This window comes from Mangifera indica, chromosome 8, assembly GCF_011075055.1.
Source record: "Mangifera indica cultivar Alphonso chromosome 8, CATAS_Mindica_2.1, whole genome shotgun sequence".
In the NCBI taxonomy this organism is placed as follows: domain Eukaryota; kingdom Viridiplantae; phylum Streptophyta; class Magnoliopsida; order Sapindales; family Anacardiaceae; genus Mangifera; species Mangifera indica.
Window position 1 is genome coordinate 4609966 of NC_058144.1, and position 18878 is coordinate 4628843.

Here is an 18878-nt window from a genome sequence, read left to right on the forward strand (position 1 = left end):
AAATAATGTGTGGTGAAGATAAGAGGGAGTAACCAATCATTCCAGAGTAATGAAAGAGCAGATCCTTTTACTATTGTAATTAACATTTAGAAGTCGTACAAGTGTAATTCTGTTGCTTGCTTGGTGTATTAAAGCTCATGCCATTAATATATGGCAAAAAAATTTACAGCTTCTCGACTGGGAAACCAACAAGAGGCCTTATCTCTGATGCGATAGAGCGCAACTCATTCACCTCTTCATCACTGAGTCTCCAACCTAACGCACCAGGAAATTCCTTAGCCTGTTCTGCATTTTTGGCTCCTGGGATTGGCACAACATTTTCCTGTGCTATTAGCCAGTTGAGGACTACCTATATACAGAGTAAAAGTTCTATGGTCAGACAGAAGTTTGCTTGTAAGTTCAACTGCTATAACTGCAAAATAGTAACAGATTAATGGCTGAGTAAAACAATTTTCACTGTCTCGTATAGACACATGCAAAAGAAAGACAAGAATGAACCTGTGTGGAAGTCTTGCCATAGGCCTCTCCTATTTCATTAATTCTCTTCAGCAGTGGTTGGAGCTGAAAGATACAAATCTGGTTTAGTGATCATGTTGGATTTCATGATGAGGTTCTCATAACTAGGAGATGCCTTACTTTTGTTAGAAACTCAGGAGTGTAAATCCGGCCTCGAGGCCCAGTTGGTGGGTTTTCTGGGGTATACTTTCCTGTAAGAGCACCTGTGAAAATTTGAATCATTGGTTATGCTTCATCAGACTAGAATCAACTCTTGGACACAAAAGATCAACTTATTGAGGTTTTGGGACTCCTAAGTTTTGGGATTGGTTTAGAACTAGACTATGCCAAAGTCATATTTCAAATATGTATTAAATTATCGTATAATGCCCAAAAGACCGTAGGCATGGTGTTCAAGAAAATTTTATTTTCTTTCATGTATCTATCATAACCAACAAGAGTTCCTAGACTGACACACTGGATGCAATGAGGTCTGTGGTCAAAATGAAGCAAAAACATACAGAAAGGAGACTTCACCTTGAGCGACAGGACTATATGCAATTAATGTGACCCCAAGTTCATCACAGGTAGCCTTCACACCATTTTCTTCTGGGGCTCTGTATATGAGACTATAATTCACTTGGTTTGAAGCAAGTGGAATTCCTCTCATCTTAAGCTTCTCATAAGCTTCACGAAGTCGCCTCTCTGTAATAAAGTACTATATAAATCTTAATTCTTCACTATGATAAGGGAGGACAGGGAAATTGAAGTCATATATGAAGCCAGAATCAGATTTTTGTCAAAGTTGTAGCAGATTTTGCACATTCAATCAGCAAAATCGAGTCAATTATAGTAGCATAAATTGTGAAAATACCATTGTAGTTTGAAACACCAACAGCCTTCACTAGGCCCAGTTCAACAGCATCCCCGAGACCATCAATGTACCCTGAAAAGTGATTAAAAAACACTAAGCTTCTTTAGAAGCTCAAAGGATTGGCTTCTATATAACATCTGATTCTATTATCTACATGATTTCAACTGTTCAATGAAACACTAAACTACAGGATTGGCTCTGGGCGTCAACAAAAACAACCTTCATTTCCCCATATCCCTGGCCTGAAAATCCATGCCAATTTTTCATTAGCAACTATTTTTTCTCAAAGACATTCAGAAATAAAATCATGTAACAAGCTCAAAAACACAGACCAATGGAGCTGATAAAGTTCAACTGAAGAAAGTCCAAGCCGACGAAGGGAATCTTTAAGGGCTGAGACGACACTCTGACGGCCCAGCCTCCACGGTAAAGCTGCAAACTTGGTTGCAACATCCACCTCCACTTCTGGATCCTTTCCTTTCCTTTCTTTTATAAACCTTAAGAAAAGAATCATCAAATTTGGCTATCATAAGTACTAAAAGAACAAAGGAGCGCTGTAACTCTTAGAATGTGTACCGTCCTAATAATATTTCTGACTCTATGGCACCAAATGAAGCCTGCAATAACATATGATTCCAATTAATCTTGCATTTTTACAAACTTTCCCATGTAAAATAACTAAGAATTTAATGAAAATTGTTTACAAACCCTAGAACCATAAACCTCAGCTGTATCAAAGAATGTTATTCCATTATCAACACTGGTATTAAAAGCAGCCCTAGCAGCCTTCACCTTCCTATCTGTAATCATAAAAACAACAGACACATAATCAAAGAAATGTAGAAAGGGTTATTCAAACATAGAGTTTAAAACATAAAATAGGCTTATAAAGAGCAAATTTGTGTAATTAATATAAGCTTAGAACTGACCGTCCCATTCAAAGTTATTCCAGAAGCTGGTGTCACCCCAAGACCAAGCTCCAATTCCAAGCCTTGTTACCTTCAATTCAGACCCACCTAATTTAACTTTTTCTTCTGTTGTTTTTAAAGCAGTAAAATTCTCAGTAGCCTCGGCTCTTACTGTACCAACTGATCTCCTTTGTCCGAACACACAGAAACATGATACACCAATCACATGCATAGCCATTTTCGAATTGGAAAAACCTCAAAAGGGTTCCTCCAATTCCTACGATTGCTAATCTCTATACGTAAGGATAAATGGAATGTAAATAGAATGGTGATTAAATGGTTTGCAGAATGCAGAAGTGAATTGTAACGTAGAGAGAAAGGAAGAGAAAATAAACGGTAGGCTGAAAATAATTCACTTACTTGACCACTAAAAAAGGACACGTCAGTTCATGAACTCTGTGTGGCTTCCTGTCGTGCTGGAATTTTGTAGCCGAATGGAATGGATTGGATGGTCCTACTCCTGTTTATCAGAAGTTTTAAGAAGCCAAGCACATGGATAAAAATTTTATAAAAAAAAAAAAAAAATAAATAAATACTTGGTTTTGCAAGAAATTCATAAATAACCCAACACAAATATGAAATAACAATTTAAATAATCAGAAACAAAACAAAAACCCTTGGAAACGCCAGAACAGCAACAATTAATCTAAGTTTAGAAAATATAAATTAGCAAACTCTGTCCATGTGATATAAGTTTACGCACTGGTCTGTTGGGCCGAAGTTCTTTATAAGGATCAGAGCCAGACCTTTCATATGCCTTCCATGATTGGGCTCAAGAAGTATTTCCCTTCACCAATCTCAAGTTCAAAGTGGGTTCTACTTTTTCAAAGTCCTAATCAGGTCCGGTCTGGTCTTGTCTCTCAGTTCGGCCTTGGTATACATAACAAACCCAGGGAGGTCCACATGAATGTTTTGACAGTGGGCTACACTTTCCCAGTCAAAACACTTTTTCACTTTTATAGGTTTTTTTTTAAAAAAAAACTCAAAATTTAACTCTTTTAACGTGGGAGGATCCTAACATTATGTCAAAAATTAAATTATTATATTATTTCAAACTATTTTATATTATTATCATATATTAATTAAATTATTAAAAAAAAATCTTTTGAGATATCATATTAATTTTAACAATTTTTTTTCCCTTCTTTTCTTTTATTATTACTTTCTTCGTTTTTTTGGTGGCTTTGTTAGCTTCCCCCACCACAATTATTATCCACTTTTTGTCTCAAAAAGTTATCCTAAACCTCACAAGCTATCATTTAAAAAATACTCAATTATTTTTAAAGTCGTTTTTTTACATCGTAACTTTTTTAATGTCAAAATGTTTCAATTATGAGTAAAATTATATATTATAATAATAATAATGAATATTATTTTATATATTTTAATAATAATAATAATAATAATATATCATTATAAAAATTAATATTAAAAAAATAATTAATGTTATTTATCTATTATTCCAGATTATCAAATCACCAAATTAAAATGTTGTATAATATCGTGGGTGCCCTTAGTAGTCAAGTGTGGCTTCAAAGATTCTACATTTATTATTGTTATTCGCACTTAAAAGTTAAAATGAAAATAATAATAATAATAAAATTTTCAAACAAAGACAGACGGCAAATATGATTCTTATTATTATAAAAATAAAAACTTTAATTGAAAATATAATTAATATAATGAAAAAAAAACCAAAATACGGAATTTGAGTAGAGTCACGGCCATAAGAGGTTGGTGGGCACTTCCAAACGCCATTACATTATACTACTGTCTGCTTCTCTGTCCAATCCTCCTCCTCTTTAACGCGATAGCAAAGTAAGTTTCGCCCTGTTCTTCGTTACCTTCTGTGAGGTTTTTCTTTTTGTCGTTGTCTTTTATCTGAGTTGGAGCTTTTGGTGGCTTCTTCTTCTTCTTCTTCTTCTTGCATTTTTGAATCAGATAACTAGGACTGATCTTTGGGCCTTTTGTGCGAGAACAGAACTTTCTAAATAACAGGAGATTTGGAATCCGTCACTATTTTCGGTCCTTTTTGTTGTCAAACTATATTGTTGCTTAATTTTATTGATTTAGTATATGATTATGAGATGTTAGTGTTTAGATGTAGAGAAAATCAGAAAAGGCTCTTTTGAGTAGGCCGGGGTATGTTTTTATTTTTACAAACATCCTGCTTCACCAAGGTCAAGCTGGTAAAGATTCTTGTTGACCGAGTTTAAACTGTTACGAGGTCGAGTTCTTGTTATTAATCTGTTAATTATGTTATATGCCTTATGATAGTAATATTATTGGCTAATTGTGGGTTGCAATTAGAGCTGTTATAGCTGCGTTGAATATTCATTTGTTTATTTATTTTTAATGTTTCTAAATAAATTTGGGATTCAGGATAATTTGTTCTGTTGTACTTGAAAAGCACTAAGAATGTCTGAAAAATTAGACAATATTTTGGAGAACATTGCGGAAACCATTGCACAGAATGTTCCAAAGCAGAAATCTGTTTCATCATTCTTTGAGGAGCAGACATCAAGCTCAGTGAATACTCGTTTACGACGGCTGTTCGGACGCCAGAAGCCTGTCTACCATCTTTTAGGGGGTGGAAAATGTGGGCACATTTTATTGCTTTCTTATAATCACTTTTTCTCTTGCACCTATTAATGTGTTCTCATAATATGTGCAGCTGCTGATGTTTTGTTATGGAGGAACAAGAAGATCTCTGCCAGCACGTTAAGTGGTGCTACAGCAATCTGGGTGCTTTTTGAATGGCTTAATTACCATTTTCTAACCCTTCTATTTGTTGCTCTGGTACTCGGTATGCTCATCCAATTTCTTTGGTTAAATGTTTCTGGCTTATTTAACAGGTATTAACATCTGTCCACTTTGGCTGCTTATCTTGCTCAGCTTAATGTTCATTGTTGTGTGATTATGGATTCTAATTTCTTGACGGAAAATTTTGACATGGCATCAGATCACCATCTAAAGTACCCCGCCTTGTTCTGCCTTCAGAGTTATTTGTCAACATAGGTGTTTCAGTTGGTAATCTGGTTAACCAAGCTCTGAGGTTTCTTCAGGATGTTTCATGTGGAGGAAATTTGAAACAGTTTCTTGTGGTATGTTTGGACTTGTGAATTTGCATTGATAATTCTCCCTTTACTCCATTTTGTTGCATATTGGGTGATTGTCCCTTTGGCTACTGACCTCTGGGCATAACAAACACAGGTTCTTGAAATATTATGACTACTTCTGAGTTCTGACCAAAGTATATAGATAAATTACAACCTTGATAGAGACAGTTTGTAACTAAATCAAAAGAAACTGAATCTGTTGCATTTTCTGTGAAAGTAAAGGGCAATTCCTGTCATTTCAAATTATTTTTCTCTTTAGAAAACATTGTGATTAGACATTGATTAAATTTGGAGTGATGTGTTGAAAATTGTCCATTAATTTCAGTTATTTATAGGAAGCCACGTTGACATTTGGCCCCAGATGAGCATTAACTTGTAAACATAAATGAGGAAACAGTTGAACAGTACTTTCAGGATGTCGTCAAGTTATATGAGTTAATACACTTCTGTTAATTTGTGAAATCAATTAAGTTATTAAAATTGCTAAACTGATCAGTGGTCTGAAGAATAATGTTTGCTTAGTTTGCTATTGTTTCTCTGGTAGTTAGAGAGATCATAAAGTCATTAACTGTCTTTTCTGTTTGTTCATTTTTTGATAAGGGTTCATTTATTCGATATCCAAGAAGGATACGAACATGATATTAGTCTTGGAGATACATAATTGATTCTCAAGATATTCTTCCAGGTTGTGGCAAGCCTGTGGTTTGCTGCTTTGATAGGGAGCTGGTTCAACTTTCTGACTGTATTATATGCTGGTAAAATATCATGCTCATTTTACACAGTATAGCTGTTATTGCCTCATTGTAAATTTCTTTTTGAAACATTCTGTGCTAGGTTAAGAGTTTGCCAACTTCAATTTCATGATTTTGGACACCCCAATTCTATTAGATTTATTTGCACCAATGTATTTGTTGAAGCCCCAAGCTAGTCTCCGTCTAGTTTGTTGGATAAATTGGTTTCTATTCGGTATTTTAGTAAGGCTTTGTTGCTATTGATTGAAGGTTTCGTTGCTGCCCACACATTGCCAGTCCTGTATGAGAAGTATGAAGATCAAGTAGACAGCTCTGTCTACAATGTTTTTGGGCAGTTCCAAAATCAATATCAAAAGCTTGATGCTGGTTTCCTCAGTAAGATCCCGAAAGGAAAGCTCAGCGGGAAGAAGCTTGATTAGATTGGATACCGATTTGGCAATTAAGTTTCCTTTGATGATCTTAATTTAGCAGGGGCTGAAGAAAACTTATTGTCTTCCATGAGATATTGTGTTATTTTTATGGTTTCATTCAATTTGGCTAGAGATAATCTGTTTTACTGGTGTATATCAGTTAATTAAAAAATTTGGAGTCTTAAGTGGAGATAATCTGTTTATTTTCTTAATACATTTAATGTTAATTAGCATTATAAACTAGATATGAAATCTCTCACAAATACTTTTAAAATAATAAAATTATGTATATTTATTTTGAGTATACAAATAAATATATATTTATATGTGTTATCATGTGATTGAGTGATTTTAAATTACGGATAAAATATTATTTAATCACGTGATAATATATATAAACATAAATTTATTTGTTATTTATACATTTAAAATAGATAAGGATAGAATTGTTCCTTCTAAAAATCTAATTATTTATATATTTTTTAATTAAATAAGATATTTCTGATAGATATACATATAATAAAATTATCCTACTCTACAGAAAAAACAGTGTTTGGTGACATGGCAATTGACTAGAAGTAACAGAAGCCACGTGTTCCAATCAGAGCCCCTACAACCTTATCCCAGATCAATAATCTAATCGTCTTTCATCATCCAATATCCAAAGTCGACCAATTCTATTCACATATAACATTTTATTATTTTCTATTTTGTCACATTTATTCATCAAAGCTTTGTCCGAGTGGATTGAAGTGTTGAAAGTTCCAGAGAAGGAAATACAGAGAAAAATGGCCTCCACTGCATGCTTCTTGCACCACCACGCACTCTCTAGTCCCACAAGATTATCATCATCTCAGCGCCACGTCTCGAACATTAAGCCTACCCAGCTGGTTTGCCGTGCACAGAAGCAGGGTGCTCAAGAAGACGACGGCAGTGTAGTGTCTCGGCGGTTGGCTCTCACTCTGCTCATCGGGACTGCAGCTGTTGGCTCCAAAGTCTCACCTGCTGACGCTGCCTATGGAGAAGCTGGTATGCTTCTATTCCATTCTCGTACTATGACTAGCTTAATTATGTATGAATATTCCTGGTAATGTTATACTCAATATATTTTTTTCAGGATTTTTGTGTAATTAGTTTGATTATAAAAATTGTTGTAGCCAATGTGTTTGGTAAGCCAAAGACCAACACAGACTTCTTGCCGTACAATGGAAACGGATTCAAGCTATCAATCCCCTCAAAATGGAATCCAAGCAAAGAAGTAGAATTCCCTGGACAAGTTCTAAGATATGAAGACAACTTTGATTCCAACACTTATGTTTCTGTCATGGTCACCCCAACTGACAAGAAATCCATCACCGATTACGGTTCCCCTGAGGAATTCCTCTCAAAGGTATAAACACCTACATTCTTAATTTTGATTATGAATGTTTTACAATCATGTGCTATGCGAAATTGATATGTATGTTATATGCAGGTGGACTATTTGCTAGGAAAACAAGCCTTCTTTGGCAAAAGTAACGAGGTAATGCTGTAGATCCTATCTATATCCTAACATGTGTTCATAGAGTTACATATTAGCTTGAATTATTGGTTGTTGCAGGGTGGTTTCGAAAATGATACGGTGGCCACAGCAAACATACTGGAGAGCGCAACCCCGGTGATCGGTGGGAAACAGTATTACACATTGTCAGTATTGACAAGAACTGCCGATGGAGATGAAGGGGGGAAACATCAGTTGATTACGGCCACTGTTAAAGATGGTAAGCTTTATATTTGCAAGACACAAGCTGGAGACAAGAGGTGGTTTAAGGGTGCAAAAAGATTCGTGGAGAGCACTGCGAATTCTTTCAGTGTTGCTTAAGATGTTAATGAGAAATTTTTATTTTAATGTAAATCAACTTAATATATTATGTCATGGGGTTTTGAGTTTTTAATCGAGGGATGTGGTTGCAAAAATGTTGTGCATTTTTTATGGTATAAGGACCATTAGACCATCTGTTAGAATATCTGTGGCATCAAATTCAACTTTTGAATTTCAGCATCCTGACCTGATTATGGACGGAAAGACTATTAATTATAATTGCATTTTAGGTAATTAAAAAAACCTGAGGCAATAACATATGAGAAATCAGATGATTTTAAAGTGAAAAAAAAAAAACTTAATTACATAAATAAATTTTGTACAAAGTTTTACTTGGTGGTTAAACCCAGAAGTTAACTCGGAGTACACTTGAACCTCAGGAGTCACTAGAACAAGAAAATAATTAAATAAAATAGAACAATTTTTTCTGTAATGATACGACTTAATTCTTAGAACCAGTGCTCTAAAAATTAATTGAATGTCAAAAGTAAAATAGCAGATTTATTGATGCCTGCATTGTTCACAACCCTGTTTGATATGAATGTCAGCTTGGCATGAAAATGATGTATTTACATACAAGCAATGGTTAAGGAATTCTGGGATGAAGATTCCAGTTTGCGGTTTCAAGTTCCTCCATTGCAATAGTGGTTGCCATTGCTATTGCTATGACAATCTTCCAACTTGACATTCAGAGACTTCAGATCTTTCAAGCCCCAGATCCGAATTGTTCTATCATCGCTGGCTGATGCCAACATGTGAGGGTTTGTTGGATTCCAGCTCACGCAATTAACAGCCCCAGAATGGCCTGGTAATGCTGCAATGAGCTCACATGAGGCTCTATGCCATATATAGACCTACAAATATAATAAAAACCCCATCATTGATCTTGAAAAGGGAAAAATTAATATTCATGCACTTTGATTATCTAATGGTATGGGAGAAGCTAGTAAAGTACATAGAATGCAGCATCCCAACAGCAGCTTGATTATGTGATATTACAAAACCAATACAAGTTGAATAAATCACAAAAAACTCAACATGCATTAATTAGTCCATATGATTGAAATGGTAGTATGTTTAAATACAACAAGAACTAATCTTTTCACCAACAACAGGAACCAGGACACACCCAAGTATTTTCACGAGGAAGATATACCTGTGAATCCTCGCTCCCGCTGGCAATAAAAGCTTGGTCGAGCCCACCGAAACAAGACCTAATAACAAAACGAGCACGTTTATGTCCTCTGTACTTGGCAACAAGCTTGACATCTCCCTCTATGTTCCAGAGATGGATTTCTTGATTCAGAAGATTAACCAGCAAGAACCTGTTATCCCTAGATAATGAGAATGATGTTATTGTTTGGTCCTCTTCAATAAATCTCTCAGCTTTAGCTTCTCTGTCAAGTAATAGTAGTGTGGATTCTCTACACATGCTTATAATTTGTTTTCCATTGCTGGTTATCTCCAGATCAGAAATCTTTAAAGTTCGAGGCCCTTTCCAACACTCGTGCTGTTTCCCATCGACTTCCCACATGCAGATACTTTTATCATTGGCACCAGAAAATATCCATTTCCCATCTGGATGCCAGCCACAGGACACCAGGCCAACACCAGCTTTTTCAAAAACCTGGAGACATTCACCAGAAGAAGCATCCCAACGCCGGATAGCCTCCTCCACTCCACACGTGAGGAGCTGCTGGTCATCAGAACTCCATGAAACACAGGAGACAGGTTTCTGGTGACCAGATAATTTATGCTTTAATGTCACTCTACCATACATATCAACCTACACAAAATCAATTATAGACTTTATCAGTTCACAAAACACATCTTACAAACAAGCATCTCTATCTGACCCTACTTGAGAGAGAAAACTAATCACATTACCGACAAGTCGCAGCAGATGAGTTTCTGGGCACATCCCAAGATGCTTAAAAATCAATAAACTAATTCAAGTCCCACCTCATAATATAGTACTACAAGGTGATAACAAATTCCAGTCATTATGCTTAAAAATGCCAACTATTGTAACTCCAAGATACTATGGTTATTTAATGCAACAGATATAAAGATAATGACTATACACATACAAACAACTACGATTCATATATCACTGCATTCAAAAATGCATATCAAGCTACATTCATATTATTAGAAAACAGGATATAGATTATAGGCACGGATGGAAAAAGTAGAGTAAGGGAGACAAAAAGCAATTTGATGTCAATATCCAGAGAAAAGAACAATACCTCCCATACGATTGCTGACTGATCACTGGATGACGAAGCTAAGTATTTACCATTATGTGAAAATTGCAAGAACCAAACATCATCAGTGTGAGCCTCTAATACCTATTGAAAATGGGATAACAAGAAATGCTTAGATAATATATAAGAACCTTGCAATAAGCCCAAGTTATCAAAATAACATAAAATAGCACATATAAAATTAAACATCTAATGAAAGAAAAATGTGATCTAACCTGTAATGTTCGAGATGGAATCTGATCTCTACCACAATGATGATCGGTGTACAATGACATATCCTTGTCTAATGAGTTGTGAAACATACAGGCTTCTCGTTGCAATGTAAGTGCTTGTTCAACTAAATGTTCCAACCTTCTTTCAGGTATAATGATCGTTGGGGGAAGTAGTTTCTGTAATTCCTCCAGCAGTTTGGACCGCGATTTTGCCCCTGCAATATCTCGTTTCGGAGACCCTGCTAAAGCACACTGCAAAGGAGACACAATAAAGGAAGAAAGCTCATGTACCCTGCCATTATGAATACAAAGAGGAGTGATCTCAGTCCTCAAAGTCTTCAAAGCATCCATAACCTTCTCCCCATCCAGAAGTTCAAAAAATTTCTGCTCTAATATCAAGAAAGAAGCTGACTTAACAATGTTGTCATCCAGTACACCGATTTTAGGTAGTGTGGCCAGACTTTCATCCCAATTTCCATCAAGAATTTGCTGCATAAACAGATTTACCACCGGCGAGTGCAAGGGTATCCCTGACTCTTCCTCTAGACGAGCACCACTCTTCTTGTAACCAAGAGAGTATAGAGCCTTGGCTATTATTCGGACAAATTCCACTCTTTTAATAACTCCTTTTGGACCAATGACTTCTTCATCCCCTTCAGATTTTATGGGCCGAGCCATCAAGCCTCTCGACGACCCAGCTATGGGCTCTGTTAAAGTGGAACCGTTTGAATGACTTCTTAGTTCTACCGAGGATACTTTCATGCGCTTTGATGCTGGTTCATCATCCCCTACACCTCCCATGAAATGTGTGCCTCAGCCCATATATAATCAGAAAGGCAGCAAGACAAAAATAGGGGATTAATAGCTTCCAATCAATATCAAGAATAACTTCCTGCATGACATAGCAGGTTCTCACAGATTAACACAATGAACATAATACGGAACGAAAACGAAAAAATCTAAATACAGTCACACAAGGTTCTAAACAATATCAAACTCCTGGAAGTAATAACTATATACATGTAAATCCAAAATGGGTTATTCTATCATAATCATGATGGTAATTCAATACTTAAAATAATCAATTCTATCAAAAATTGTGGAGTGTAAGACTTTATGGGTCAGTTTCTACAATTAGTCATTACTGAAGCAATAGCAATATTTACATGGCATAAAATTCCAGATATCAGATCTATCTCCCCAAGCCTATCCACCCCTCTTGTAATTTCATTAGTTTGACTCAATTCCTTTTGCCCTATCACAGCTCCTGCTTGTTTATCATTTGAAATTATCTGCCAGCTGGCAACTAACATTGATTTTTCAGGATCCAAACAGTGGCACTCTTGAGGACCTGGGTCCCCCCATTACAAAATAAGAATTCAAAACTTTAAAGACTCTATGGGCGTAGACCAAATATGAAAGCAACAAGAGAAATAAGATGTGTTAAACAAATGAAAGAGGTTGGAAAGAAAAATCATCAGCAGCACAGTGACTTTTAAGATATCCCCGGTTGGGAAGGTGGGCACTAACATAGATTCTCTCAGATATCTATGACCATATAAAAAATATGGTCATAATGGTTCATTCAGGTGTTATGCCATCAATGCTACACAATACATATGATCTGCCTTAAAAATAAAGCCTAATCAAACAGAATACAAGCACCATTTAGCTCTTGAATTCTATATAAGATCATAAATTTACTCTTACCTTTCAAGGCTTAAATAATGCTTTCAAAACTTCCTTACTGCTATGTCCTTCAGCTAAGATCCAATAAATGGGGGCAAAAAAAGGAAACAATTGATGTCCTTCCTAGAGCAAAATCAAAGTCACCATTCACAAATGTATGCATCCAAATACTAATAGGCAACACACATCATGTAGCATCATAGCATGCTAAAAACTTGTCTGCGTACATCTGAACGACATTACTAAGATGATCAAATTATAATGCTAGTGAACATTTCCTAAGTGAAAATGAAAAGTAAATTCTCCACCATTTCCATTGCCATTAAACATATGTCAAGAACTACTTTCTTTTCTTTCTGTTTTTTTCTTCATTCGGTAGATCTTGTTTTCATTTTTCCTCGAGCAGTATCCTTAGATAAGATAACCAATATTACTCCACAACAATGTTGACACTGGGAGGGTATCAACAACGTTAAGACAACTTCAACAAGTGAACTCAACAAGTTCACAGTGGAAATACCAAATGGCTTTACATTATTTTTAATAAAAGAACCAGATTGACAGACCAAAAAATTTTCAATCAATAAAAGAAGCGAACCATCATTATCATATTAAAAGTCGTACAACAATAACCAAACCAATATAGACAATGCTCATCACTCCGTGTGTGTGTTTAAGCAACAAGCATTATCTAAGCCATAAGATCAAAAAGAAAAACATAGCCTCTCAATACCAAAAATTTGGTCAATTACCCCAAAATGGGAAAATAAATTATTTAGGTTTCAGCACATAAACAAAGTCCTTAACAACAATTACTGAAAACCCTCATTGGAAACAATCATTAACAGACGAATCACATAGCAAACGGTCAAAAGACTCGTGAAACAATAAAATACCAGTCACAAGGGGCATAAGCTAGCATAAAATTAAGCTCCAAAATAAACACAATCAAAGCAAGATAACCAAAACATCTTAGAACTAATCAGACCAAATTATGTAAGCACGACAACACGGAAATCTGAAATACCCAATCAGTGATTTGTGCTTAGGAGCCGATTCAGATCAGATGAAAACAAGCCCAACCCAGTAATCGATAGAAAATAATCCAGCAATCAGAATTGGGTACAGGTGAAAAATTGAACCAAATAGAAAGGAATTTCGCTTATTAGTCTTCACATTAAAAGTACTAAGGTGGATTCAACTCAAAAAATTTGTAAAAATGATAGTGTAATAGAAATAAGAATTAGGTTTATGAACGGTGTAAAGTTGAAGGTAACTTGTTGTACGGGAAATGAAGAAAGAAGGTTTGGTACCAATGCAAAGGGTAAAATACAAACACACTCTCAGGACTCTTGGCGTGGAGGAAACCACCTCATTCAGGGGTTATGTATTGTAGAGAGAAGGATTTTCAGAGTTTTGTATGGGGCTGGACCTTGGGCCTTCCCTTCCTGTTTTAATTTGGGCTAATTTGCTCAATATTGCCAGCGTTTGACCAAATATTGAATTGTAAAAGGAAATCCAAATTTGTAGTCCTTAATTTTCGCTTTACCGGAGTTGATTTAAAAGAAGGTAGATGACGAACGACAGGACAATCGGTGGGAACGAGAGAAAGGGCCATTTTTCACCCAAATTCTAATATAAAAATAAACATATATTTATAAAATTTTAATATCTAAATTTGTATTAAAATTTTTAATTAAAATTAAAAATAAAATTATTATTTATTTTAAAAAATTAAAATTTTATTATATTTTACTTTTCAAATTTTAAAATCTTATAATTTTTTTATTCAAAGTTTTGAAATTTTAAAAAATAATTATTTAATTCTCAAATCTTTAAATTTTTTTCTCCTCTCATCAGTGACCATCTCTAACGATAATGACCTTTGAAATCGAGAGGATAGAGTCAACAATATCTCTCACAGAGTTTTTTTCCCCTATTATTAGTGAGAGAAAAAAAAAACTTAGACATTTATAGATAAAATAACTATATTTTCAAAACTTAAAAAAATATGAAATTTTTAAATAAAATATGATAAATTTTTAATTTTTTAATAAATAATAATTTTATTCTTAACCATATCTAAAATATTTAACAAAATTTAGTTATAAAAAAATAATTAGGTTTTTAACATTTTATAAATATATATTTATCTTGAGTGAGAAATAGCCGTTAGCTAAGGAAGGAAAACATTAAACTCCAAGAAAAAAATAAATAAATAACAGTAATATTAGCCGGATGAAAGAAGCGCCACGGTACCGTACGGAATAAATTGGATACTCAAAATATATATTTACATTCTTCTGGCCCAAGAAACCAAAATAAAACCAAGAAGACGCAAGCTTGATAGCTGACAAAATGGGAAAGAACAGACTGAAGAAAGGAGAAGAACCACCACGGCAAAACCCTAATATTGCTGAAGCTACTGGGATTCGAATATCTCAAATACTCCAGGACTTTCGTGTCGCCAAAGATGATGGTAAAGCTTCATCAAATATACCAATTTTGTTCCTGTTTTTCTTTCGCTGTCTATTGCCCAGTTTAGAATTTGTTTATAATGTCTCATATCGAGATATTATCATGTGATGAAAGTTCCTGAATAAAGATTGGAGGCTCCTGTTTGCTTCTCGTGAATATGTGAACTGTTAGTAAATGATTTTTTTTTTTTCTTTTGAATGTTTGTCGAGTTTGGCATGGACTGTCATTTTGTTCGGGTTTTTTGGTGAAGTTGTTATTGAACTTTTTTAGATTTATTTATAATTTTTTGGATGCATTTTATACGTTTCAAGCCAGTTTGTCGAATCATGAACGCCCTGTCGTGCTGCTCGAGCATGAGGTTTGCAGGAAATTGGGTATGATATCCAAAAGTTCTGGGTAAGTGCTGATTACATTATTTCAAGTTTGCCAAAGCTATCATGTAACTATAGGAAGTGGGAATTTGCATACCTTTTACTATTTATTTAAGTTTGGTTATTTGTTTTACATTTTATAGCTTATTGGCCTGAACTTTATGTAGACATGGGAAACAGCAACGTGTTTCTGTTTACAAGGCTTAAAAAAACGCGGAGAAAGGGAAGGAGTAAGAAGAGTCTAAAGTTGTTTTGCAAGATTTATTTACGCGACCTACCCGATGAGGGAGAGTCTGTAGAGAATTTAGTTGCAAAACATGGTGAGAAGAATGTTAATAAAAAACAAGGAAAAAGAGATGATATTTTCTGCAAGCCTTCGATGAACAAAGAAGAATTTGCAGAGATGGTGGAATCACTTGCTGCTATGGTAGAGAAGGATGCAAACTTGAGACAGGTTCTTGTGACTTTCCTGACCACTTATTAATTTATGGATTTTCGTTGTTGGATGCTGTACCTTAATAATTGTTCTCCTTCCAAAATTTTACTTGATAGTAAGTTAAATTTGCATTTAACAATAGAAAAAATCATGTAATTCTGGTGAATCTGTCTTACTATGAAGAATTTGTTTAACATCTTTCTTGCAGGTAACTGAACAGAGGTCAAATCTTCCAATTGTCTTCTTCAAGGATGTCATCACTTCCAAAATAGAATCTAACCAGGTTTAAGACCTGCATGTATTTGTTTCTAAATGAATTTCTTGGAAATGAGACCATGTAGTGCACTATGCAGCCTTCTTTTCTGGTTCTAACAATCTTTAGTATGACTTTTTTGTCTGTCAGTTGTTTTGATGGTTAAATGTTTGGTGTGTTTTCTGAAACTTGCTGTTTGTTTCATTTTTTGACATGGGTTGTCCTCATTTGTGGTGAAATTGGGTGTGGGTAGAGAACACAGGTCATTAGTCTATCTTTATCTTCCTTATGGTCAGATGGTTTATTTTACCTGTTTGCAAGCAATCCCTTTTGATTATGCCATTTTCTTATTTGTAGATAGGAAGTATTATACATGTAATCAGTTGATAAGAATCAAAATGAACTAGATTAATCCTGTCAGTAGATTTATAAATTGTCTATTGTTAGTTAATTTGATTCAATGATATGGCTGTACTAAAGAACAAATTGACATTACAAAGTGTATAGGTGATTTCATAACTATGGCTTGACGCAATCTTCTAGATCTGATAATATATCTTCTGTAATTACAGTATCCAGTTGGGCTAGCAAACTTTTATTCTTTAGCTTATTGATTTAAATAAGCTAGAGGCTGTTTTATTTTAATTGAATGCCCATATAAATTTCATTGAACCTTAATACCTGCCAAATTGTAATTTGGCAGAGATAAAGATAAAGGCTACTTATTCATCAGGAGTTATAGGGTGAATTTCTGTTTGTTGAGTTCTAAAAGTCAGGTGAAAGCCACAAAGGAAAAACAGAAGAAACGCTGTTAAAGCTAATTCAAATCAAAACAATGAATAAATTATACAAGACAAGAATGAATAGAAAGACAAGCTTCTATTGATGGCTCTTAGCATACTTGTATCTCAAGTCTATTATGTAGTTCACAATTCTCAGTACAATCCATTTACTTAGATGTTAAACTTTAATCTGGGAATTCATTATGATACGTATTTTTAGTAAAAAGCCGAAGTTGTCCAGCGTTCACTAAGTTACTGACTTACTGTTTGTTTACGTGAGTGTAGAAAGTTGGATTTAGAGTGGTAAAGAAGATGGCTTGGCCCAAAACTGATTTTATTTTTTGATAATCATGTAACGCATACTCTTATTACTTGTGATCCAGGTCCCACAATAGCTGTTAGACCATACATGGGGAAAGAGTGATGCATGTAAAATACTGTGCTCAACCTCGACGTATCTTGGCAACACCAGGTGTATATCTTGATGCTTGCGGTATATTTTAGTTTTGTTGACTTTTTTGTAGATCGGTGGCTTTGTTTTGGATCAACGGCCATTGATTTTGCCCGAATTTACTGCTTGAGAGAACTATTGTTAGACGGGATTTTGTTCAATGTAGGGTTGAACTCGAACCGAATTCGTTCGAGTTTGAACTTGAGTTCAGTTCCAATGAGCCCGAAACAAGCCAGTTCTAGCTAAGCTCGATCTAGATCGAGCTCGAGCTTGAGCTAAATTTTTCAATTAAAAATTGTTGATACAAAACGATGTCGTTTTGAACAATATATATTAAAACAACGTCGTTTTGAACAATATATATTAAAACAACGTCGTTTTAATAACGAAAAACGAACCGAATTGAATTCAAACCGAGTTTGAGTTTGGTTTTCACGAGCTCTACAAGCTTGAATTTGAGCTCAGTTATATGTAAACCGAACCGAGTTCGAGCTCGGTTTGAATTCAGCCCTACTTCAAAATAAGTACTTTCATCATTTTTCATAGAAGAAACATTGCCATGTAAAGTTGATAGACAGGCTTGTTTGTTTGCATTGTGATATTTTTCTCTCTAAGTTGATTTCTTTGGTTAATATTTTAAAGGTAACGCATCCTCGAGAAGCACTTCCTGCAGTTCTTGAGGCATCTATGCGTGCAATAGTCTGCATTCTGTCTTATGATGGACTCTCAGGAATCTGATTTCCGTCAGAACCTGTGGACTCGGTAACAAGGATGATACAAGCCAATGCCAGAGAGAAGCAGAGATACAGGTCATAGTCCAAATAACTTCCTTAGGTCACTTTTGAACCACGACACCGACCAGAAGGGTACGTTTCAAAGGAACAAGAAAAGGAAATAAATCATCAAGCAGCTATGATGGTAGGCCACCATTACAAGGCCGGTCGATGGTAGGGGTCCGAGGAGAGATTCTTTCAAGAGGCAACGTGGGAGCGGGTCTAAACTGCATTCGTAATTGAATCTCATCTGACTGTAATGTTGTAGATCATCAGAATTACACCCCATGATGTGTTGCTTCTGTGAATATTATATGGTCTCGAAAGAAACAAGGTTTTTTTCTGTTTTTATTTTAATACCAAATATATTTCAACCATATTTAGCATTTATATATCAAGCTTCTGCTATCACTCTGGATGTGACACTCTTGGGTGACTCTTAGATTGATAAAACATGATACAATTACATCATTTAAAAATAAAAAGATATAATTAATTAAATATTATGTAAGTTTTATAAATTATTAAGATATATTTTAAATTATAAAATTTAAAAACAAAACTATGAATAAAATTTTGACAACGAATTAGGTTATGTAAATTGTATATTAAAAAAGACGATATCTTAAAGAAATAATCTTTGTTCCATTCCTCCTGTGACATAATTAAATAAATGCTATAACAATC

At 34.8% G+C, this 18878-nt stretch overlaps 5 protein-coding genes across 12 annotated transcripts; 3 read left to right on the plus strand and 2 right to left on the minus strand.

The window, feature by feature from the left end:
* Positions 1-47: 47 nt before the first annotated feature.
* LOC123222904 (uncharacterized oxidoreductase At1g06690, chloroplastic-like) lies at positions 48-2851 on the minus strand. Of its 2 annotated transcripts, XM_044645926.1 has the most exons (11): positions 2698-2851; positions 2299-2570; positions 2078-2169; positions 1946-1986; positions 1702-1866; positions 1589-1611; positions 1370-1441; positions 1033-1200; positions 637-719; positions 499-561; positions 48-349 (listed from the first exon to the last, which is right to left on the minus strand). In XM_044645926.1, the coding sequence occupies exons 2-11, from the start codon at positions 2513-2515 to the stop codon at positions 164-166; spliced, it is 1110 nt and encodes a 369-aa protein (XP_044501861.1). In that variant the 5' UTR covers positions 2516-2570; positions 2698-2851; the 3' UTR covers positions 48-163. The 2 variants fall into 2 exon arrangements, with proteins under 2 accessions (XP_044501861.1, XP_044501860.1); XM_044645925.1 differs by lacking the exon at positions 2698-2851 and having other exon boundaries at positions 2299-2681.
* Positions 2852-4039: 1188 nt separating this feature from the next.
* Positions 4040-6805, plus strand: LOC123222867 (reticulon-like protein B8). Of its 2 annotated transcripts, XM_044645858.1 has the most exons (7): positions 4085-4155; positions 4279-4564; positions 4720-4936; positions 5012-5192; positions 5300-5441; positions 6142-6211; positions 6458-6805. In XM_044645858.1, the coding sequence occupies exons 3-7, from the start codon at positions 4756-4758 to the stop codon at positions 6625-6627; spliced, it is 744 nt and encodes a 247-aa protein (XP_044501793.1). In that variant the 5' UTR covers positions 4085-4155; positions 4279-4564; positions 4720-4755; the 3' UTR covers positions 6628-6805. The 2 variants fall into 2 exon arrangements, with proteins under 2 accessions (XP_044501794.1, XP_044501793.1); XM_044645859.1 differs by lacking the exon at positions 4279-4564 and having other exon boundaries at positions 4040-4155.
* Positions 6806-7334: 529 nt separating this feature from the next.
* Positions 7335-8556, plus strand: LOC123222866 (oxygen-evolving enhancer protein 2, chloroplastic). Its single transcript, XM_044645857.1, has 4 exons — positions 7335-7647; positions 7776-8008; positions 8093-8140; positions 8219-8556. Exons 1-4 carry the CDS (start codon positions 7407-7409, stop codon positions 8477-8479), a joined length of 783 nt encoding a protein of 260 aa, XP_044501792.1. The 5' UTR covers positions 7335-7406; the 3' UTR covers positions 8480-8556.
* A 397-nt stretch (positions 8557-8953) lies between these two features.
* LOC123222865 (WD repeat-containing protein 26 homolog) lies at positions 8954-14015 on the minus strand. 3 transcript variants are annotated; one of them, XM_044645855.1, is made up of 6 exons: positions 13675-14015; positions 12669-12770; positions 10962-11850; positions 10729-10830; positions 9636-10265; positions 8954-9333 (listed from the first exon to the last, which is right to left on the minus strand). In XM_044645855.1, exons 3-6 carry the CDS (start codon positions 11757-11759, stop codon positions 9103-9105), a joined length of 1761 nt encoding a protein of 586 aa, XP_044501790.1. In that variant the 5' UTR covers positions 11760-11850; positions 12669-12770; positions 13675-14015; the 3' UTR covers positions 8954-9102. The 3 variants fall into 3 exon arrangements, with proteins under 3 accessions (XP_044501790.1, XP_044501791.1, XP_044501789.1); XM_044645856.1 differs by lacking the exon at positions 12669-12770 and having other exon boundaries at positions 10962-11746; XM_044645854.1 differs by lacking the exon at positions 12669-12770 and having other exon boundaries at positions 13675-14014.
* A 927-nt stretch (positions 14016-14942) lies between these two features.
* On the plus strand, positions 14943-18568 carry LOC123223090 (DExH-box ATP-dependent RNA helicase DExH6-like). 4 transcript variants are annotated; one of them, XR_006503751.1, is made up of 5 exons: positions 14943-15521; positions 15640-15950; positions 16141-16215; positions 17351-17439; positions 18061-18568. XR_006503751.1 is itself a non-coding variant. In XM_044646156.1 (4 exons), the coding sequence occupies exons 1-3, from the start codon at positions 15666-15668 to the stop codon at positions 17360-17362; spliced, it is 372 nt and encodes a 123-aa protein (XP_044502091.1). In that variant the 5' UTR covers positions 14943-15665; the 3' UTR covers positions 17363-17439; positions 18061-18568. The 4 variants fall into 4 exon arrangements, 1 of the variants encoding a protein (XP_044502091.1); XR_006503750.1 differs by having other exon boundaries at positions 15664-15950; XM_044646156.1 differs by having other exon boundaries at positions 14943-15950.
* Positions 18569-18878: the final 310 nt, after the last annotated feature.